The 7019-nt window shown below is 44.9% G+C and overlaps 1 protein-coding gene across 2 annotated transcripts in view; it reads left to right on the forward strand.

Moving 5' to 3' along the window:
* iqsec2b (IQ motif and Sec7 domain ArfGEF 2b) overlaps positions 1-6932 on the forward strand; it is a 50580-nt gene extending 43648 nt beyond the window's left edge. For both annotated transcript variants that reach the window (XM_088289506.1, XM_088289507.1), the window contains one exon: positions 1375-6932. In XM_088289506.1, the coding sequence (XP_088145632.1) occupies positions 1375-2547 (1173 nt within the window). In that variant the 3' untranslated portion in view covers positions 2548-6932. The remainder of the gene's footprint in view (positions 1-1374) is intronic.
* The last annotated feature ends 87 nt before the right edge of the window (positions 6933-7019 follow it).

Genomic DNA, 7019 nt, shown 5'->3' on the forward strand with positions numbered 1-7019 from the left:
AGAAGCCGGCAAAGAAATAGTTCAATTGGTTACAAAAAAAAAAAAAACAGTAGCAATATCCTAATGTTACTAAGAAAGAAAATAACTTGCAGTATTCTAGCAAGAAATCGAATGAAATTGACGCACATGATTTGCCTTCGTGGGCCACATAGAATGATATGGCCTGCCAGATGTGGCCCCCAGGCCTTAAGTTTGACACTTGAGCTATATGCCATGGGCCATTTCAGACAAAATGTTACAATTTTGTGGAATAAATAGGCCCTTGTAGCTCAAGAATGGTTGCATAACATGTCACATGGAATAAAGATTAAGGAAGTAACTGCATGACCAGAGATACTGTTTCAGGCAGCGTCAGATATTTCGAGCAATGATCTCACAGTGTGTCAGAAAAAGTCTTATAATTGTGTCAATGACTCACCTCTAGCTGTTTGTAACACTGTCACTCTGACCTTGTTTCATTTCATCTCCTCTCATCACACTGAGGCTTTCATGTTGTGCATTTTCTCTTCTGTCATTAAGAGTGCAATAATGGCACAGCGGAGAACACTGGTGTCAAACTCAAAACCTGGGGGCCCGGAGCCGGCATTCCACATTAGATTTGTTTTCATCAAATGATTTCAAATATGAATTGAATAATAGTTGTATACTTAAATATACGCTTGTCAAAATATTCGAGATCTTCAGATTTCAAAATAATATTTTTTTTGTGAATACTATGCAGTAGGGCCGGCATGGTGGACAACTGGTTACTACTATGGCCTCACAGTTCAGAGGTGTAGGGTTCGATTTCGGCTCCGGCCTTCTTGTGTGGAATTTGAATGTTCTCCCTGTGCCTGCGTGAGTTACTTCGGTTTCCTCCCATATTCCAAAAACATGCATGGTAGGTTGATTGCACACTCTAAATTGTCCCTAGGTGTGAGCATGAGCGCGGATGGTTTGTTCGGCTTTGTGTGTTGTGTTTGTGTGCCGCTATTATACTTCATGCTTTAATTTTCCGAGAATAGCTCAAAAAAAGGCCCAGAAATGCGAGTATGCAAGGAATGCTGACATGCAGTGATTCTCAAAGTGTTTTGGTACGTGGGCGCCTTCTAGTGGTATGCAAAAGAATTGCTGCAGAAGTACAGTGCAGCTGTAGTTCAGTTTTACTCTGACCTTTTGGAACAGATTAATCATGAAACTGAGGTTGCACTATATAAAATAATCAATTGCAAGGGCATCTATGTATGCTGTATTTAAGAGATGAGATTGTATGTTTACAAACCAAAACTTGGCCCATGACAAAAATGAGTTTGACACACCTAGTGTAGATCACGCTTAATGCGGAAGAGCTTCCCTGGGTGTTTATGGAGCAAGATGACACTCTTTTCCTTTCAGGGATCCATCATTAGCAGTCCGCAACCTCACCAGCGCTACCCAGTACCAGGCTGCTACGCAACAGAAGACTTCCGGCCTCATCGCCCCATCCTGAGCCCCGGGACGGGGATGGGGGGTGGGCCGGGGCAGCAACATACCACTGCTGGGACAGGAGTCGGGAGCGTCCCCAGCAGTGCCGAGAGAGCGGGAGCGGGGAGCTGCCCTGGGGGGAGCGGCAACAACAGCGGCTCCTTCCTGGGCTCACTATTTGGCAGCAAACGCACCAAACCGCCAGGGCCCCTTATTCCACCGGGGCCACCCTACCCCGCACCCGTCCCCCCGCCAACGACGGGAGGGCCCCCTCCTCTCTCCCCTTCATCCCTGTGCCAACAGTTGGAAGGGGGGCCTTCCAAGATCCAGGCGCTGCATGCACAATACTGCCACGTGGCCACCGTGCAGCCCCCGCCACCTTACTACCACCACCATCGCTACCACGCCCAAACTGTCACTCCACCTTTGCAAGGGGTGCCGCCTCATACTATACAGAGAGGCCCGCCACCCTGTCGTACACCCCTTTGCCCCCCGCACGCGCCGCACCTGCAGCTGGGCCATCTCTCCCAGCTCTCACAGCATGGGCTTCCGGGTCGCTATACCAACATGGTAGTGGGACGTCCCCCGCCCCTTTCTCCTCTCTCCCAGCATTCCCCGAGCCCGCAGTTCGCCCTGTACCACGTGCAGCCCACACACTCTATCAGGGGGTGTGCCGGCGGCCCTGTTACCAAACCACCCCTAACCTTGTCCCATTCTCATCCGCACCCCCACGCACACTCCCAAACCCACCCCGGGCACGTGCACACGCCGCACCCAGCCAGCCACTCCAGCCATCAAACACACTTCATCTTCGGCACCCTGCCCCACAATCTGCCGTCCGCTACCGTCAACGCGCATCACGCAGTCTCCGCCGGCCCGTATCTGCCCCAGTACCCGGCTCTCTCTTCCATCCCCCCTCCCCCACCACACTCCCCTTTACCCCCCCCTTCGTCCCCCCTTACCCCTCTTACACCTCTCTCCCCTCTCCCCCCCCAGCACCCCGGGCAGCCTCAGCCAGGGCCGCAGGTGACAGGTGCCGGAGCGACAGGTACGGGGGGCAGCTCCAAGTCCAAGCCTATCAACCGGATAAGCACCGTAGTGTGAGCAGGGCTTGGGCGACCCAGGGTCATAGGTCGGACGATAGGGTGGAGGATGCAGGAAGGGCAAGGGCCAGGGCCAGATCAGCCAGAACCGAGAGCAACAGCGGCAACGTGGCTGACAAGAGGAAACGCAGTTTGCTCCGCCTCTGTTACTTTCACCTCCGTTTCCCGCATATGTAGATCGCAAGCGCGCACGCGTCACATCAACACACTGCACATAATGTTAAAACAAGTCAAAAGCCATATAATTAAAGATTAATATCTCTTTATAGTGGCAATGCATCGCTTGTAACCCGTTTGAAGGGTTATTGAGGGTCATATTCTCACGTATTCGAAAGTGGGAAAAGGCATCTTCCTGGACGTGTGCTTTCTCCCGTCCACTCAAATTTGACATTTATCCTCACGCCAACCTTAACAAGTCTTGAAAGGAAATGAATCCCAGAGTTTAAAAACAAGGCCTTCAATGGCATTAAATTGCATTACATCAATCTTAAATTCAAATTTCTTAACATATTTTGACACATGATTAATAGGAGTCTCAAATGTCAAAAATAATTTACATTCTTCAAAAGAATTTACCAAATGGCTCTTGTGGTAACATAATGCAATCAAAATAGCGGCACCAAAAAAAACGTATGCGGCTTTAGTCGGGACTTTTGATCGTAGACGCACGTCATTTATGTACTGTAGCAACATTGGACAACGTGTTACTTTGGGAACATTGCTGAGTTGGTCTTAAACTGAACTTTAAATGGAATTAAACAGTCTTGAATGTAACTGGTCCTAAACTGTATGAACCCTGGGCAGGTATGCGCTCTGGTTGGAGCAATCCTGAAATGTGGGCCTTCCTTGTCCAATCTGGTTCTGCATGTATGTGGCGCACATTCCCTTGTGAACCTGGGCTCATTTTCTCTTGTGCAGTCCAGAGGCTGTAGTAAGTCCAGTGGCTTGTGAAAATGAAACATCAAATTGCACGTTTTGATTCAGTTAACTGCCCGGCGACAGCTGACTCTTGCTGAAGGTGCAGGACACAGCTGTGCCTGCCTAACAGCCATAATGTGCCCAACGTAACAATTCACAAATCACTGTCATTTGATTGGTTGACAGCAACGCAGCAAGGAACTCTGCTGCACATGCACATTTCCTGGTTTTACACGAATGAGACAGAGCTCAAAGTCACAAACATACAGTCCTGGTTTATAAAATAAATTTGGATAATGGATAGATGGATTAGATGAATGATGAACCATAGTTACCATTTCATATGTACTACTGGATGAAGTATTTAAGCTTGGAGTAAGAGGTTTTCGCGATCACATGCACTTTTCTCAGTAGTCCCATTCACTTAAATGAGGGATCTCCAGCCTCACCGCTCCAGCGGTACCATGATCGTGGCACAAGTTGGCAGCTTTGACGGGCCACTGGAGGGTTTCGCATGCTGAAAATTGAGAATGACGAGCCATTGATTTTAACAAGCAGCCAAATGAATGGGACTGAGCTCTCCATTCAGAATGAATGAGCGCTGGCGGCAAGCTTTGCATGTAACTCGCGAATCAGAGCCGCAGTATTTCATCCATGGCACATATCAAATTATAAGATGCTTGTGCACCCCATGGTGGCAGAGCAACTATGTCCATATTCCGGAAGTGACATCAGGATCACCTGCTAGTCCGTTCAGAGGACAGAAAGCCAAATCAGATGCAGTGCTGTATTTAACCTGAGGGTTCAACACAAAGGGTTTTTGCCAAATTCAAATATGTCAATAATAACGACCAGGGCATGTAGACAGCATTAGTAGACACCTCTTTATACAGTTTATAAGCAGAAAATCACCCTTATCTTCGTTTTTTTTTTTTTCTCTTGATGGACCTCCAAACGTATTCAGCCAGAAGCACGGCGTTCAGAGTAAATTACATTTATTGCGCCCCTTGTGAGGACCAGCGGCTCGGCTAGTGGATGGAAGTATTTATTTTATACAGATTTTTTTTTTTAAAAGACATTTGTGTCTAAGTCTGACTGGTGATCACACATCCGCTACGTAAGGTATTTTCGTATTCAGTGTGTGCTCTATTTTTCAAGTGGATCCGAATGATATTCACAAGTCTCAGGAAAACTACATGCTACATTATGTACAACCACCCTCAGACTAAAATGAGTAATGCGGCTTTGGTGGGTGCGCACACGTTTGCAAATTACAAGGAGGGTGTGTCAGTAGTCTGGACGGGAGAATGCGCCTCAGTGAAAGGCGCACAAGCCATGCATGTAAAAAAAGACTTGCCTGCAAACGGGAGAATGGCCCTCATTCTTGGTATTTATTTATATATATGAAAAATAACAACCACACTGTACATTCACCTTTTTACTTTAATGATTAATGCAAAGACTACTGAACAGTTCAGCAAAAGTTTCACATTCAAAACAGCAAAAATTGCCCTTTGACTTTGCAATAATTCTCTTGACTTCATGATGTCTCCATCCACTGCAGGGTTTGCTGACAATATTTTTTTTTCCAATGATGACCTCAAACATGTGGCTTTGTCTTTGAACTTTTGAACGGCAGACGTTGAGTTTCGCTTAAGCATCTTTAACATGTCAACTGTAGCCATGCAGCTTTGTAATGCATTCCTCGAGGAGTTTGGAAATTAATGATACAATCAACAATCTATTGTGAATGTTTCTGAAGCTTCTCGCTGTTTTATCAAAATTAGATCTGCTATGTGTATGATGAATATTGTCTATTTGTTTGATCGGTATGTAAATGTATCAGCAGGTGTTTGTACAGGGTGACAAAGCTTCAAAGTACATAGAAATCCCCTTTGCTTTGATTTGATTTAAAGTCATTGACATCATTTGCACCTATAAATATAATCTGGAGTGATCGTTAATCTAACTAACTACCTTTTTTGTTTTGTTTGATGGGGGAAAGAAACTTTCATGATGCTCCCATTGTTGGGAAACGTTTGGTTGTGTAGGTTTTAAAAAGATGGCGTTTCTTCACAATTATGTAAAGCACCTCAGCTCACCTTTTCAAAATCAAGCAAATTTGTCGCAGGGGCGGTTAAAGCACACAGTGGATACTTGGGAAAAACGGACAGTTTCGATGCCCCCTCGTTTGTTGTGAGCCAATGGGTGACGAGGGGGGTCTTGTTGGCGGGTGTAAACATTTGTTTTGAAACGTAGGCGGATTTTCATTTGATGTCATTTCATTATCACGGCGGACGTCTAACCGGTGGTGTTTTTAATTTTGCGGTGACCACCCAACTTATAAAACTCGCACTGCCTGCTCGGGGAGTGAAGAAAAGTCTGGGCTGCGAGTTGCTTTTTAACCTTATTAGAAGGGACGCCAAGTGAACCTTTAAACAAGCTGCCATGCGTTATATATAACCCGAAATATTTTTATTTACGGAGACAGGTGAGGTTAGGGGCACTCTGGATGACCCCAAGTGAATGCCTGGGACCACCTACCTGCTGGACGCCCCGATTCGTTGTTGGATATTTGGATATGTTTTAACGAAGCAAGCTTTTCACAAGATGTTTTTGTGGGGGGTTTTTGCACATGTGATGTCACAAATGACCATCTTATTCTCTCACCCTCCTGCCACTTTTGTAGAATTGTCTTACCACATTTTCTGATGTCGTGGCATCCCCATGAGGGCTTTATATTCTAAAAATAAAGAAATAACAAGGATTGAGAATGTAAAACAGCATTCTTTGTTATTCTGTGGCCTCCTGCAATATTTTAAGTAGTGAGTACTGACAGTTACCTACAGTGCCAGCAATTATCAAGAGAAAATCTCTGGTTTTGGGGGGGAGTGGAGGAGGGAGAACAAAATGATGTCAATGTTTGGAATCCAGCTTTACTGAAAGACAACTTGGGTGAAATGTGAATCCACACAAAAGAAGGATACAAAGGAGGTTTGGGGAAAGTCAAGAATGTGCGATGAAGGTTTTATATGTATATGTTGTCTAGCCCTTTTCTTTTTTTGACTCTTCTTGCATGGATATATCTGCACTTATTGAATATATTGTACTGTATAAATCAGAATGTAAATAATACGCTATAAGCTTCTTATGGGAGAAAGTGCTCCCAGTCTGTATTCAGGTGTGTGCATGTGAGTGCCATGGCGTATGTACATAGAAACGACAAACGGGGACAGAAAATGTTGAGTAAAAGGAATATTTACTTGTTTATTTCTTATTATTTGTGACTGAAGAAGGAATTAAGAGTAATATGCTACAGCCTAACGGTTATGTCAGTGCGCTTATGGATATTATTTTGAACCATTCAGTTCAATTTTATGTTGTGAATGTATTAAATGTACTGAAAGAATAGAGATTTGATATGTGAATATTTATTGCTTCAGATAAATTAAAGTGTCCTTGCAGTGACGTGATTGTGTTTTTTCTTTTTTTTACATGAACTTCCACCTTCACAATATGCATAACTATCACTGCTATTTATAGCTGCACACATAC

The sequence above is a fragment of the Idiotropiscis lumnitzeri genome, chromosome 3 (assembly GCF_059441095.1).
Source record: "Idiotropiscis lumnitzeri isolate Australia: NSW breed Sydney's pygmy pipehorse chromosome 3, RoL_Ilum_1.0, whole genome shotgun sequence".
In the NCBI taxonomy this organism is placed as follows: domain Eukaryota; kingdom Metazoa; phylum Chordata; class Actinopteri; order Syngnathiformes; family Syngnathidae; genus Idiotropiscis; species Idiotropiscis lumnitzeri.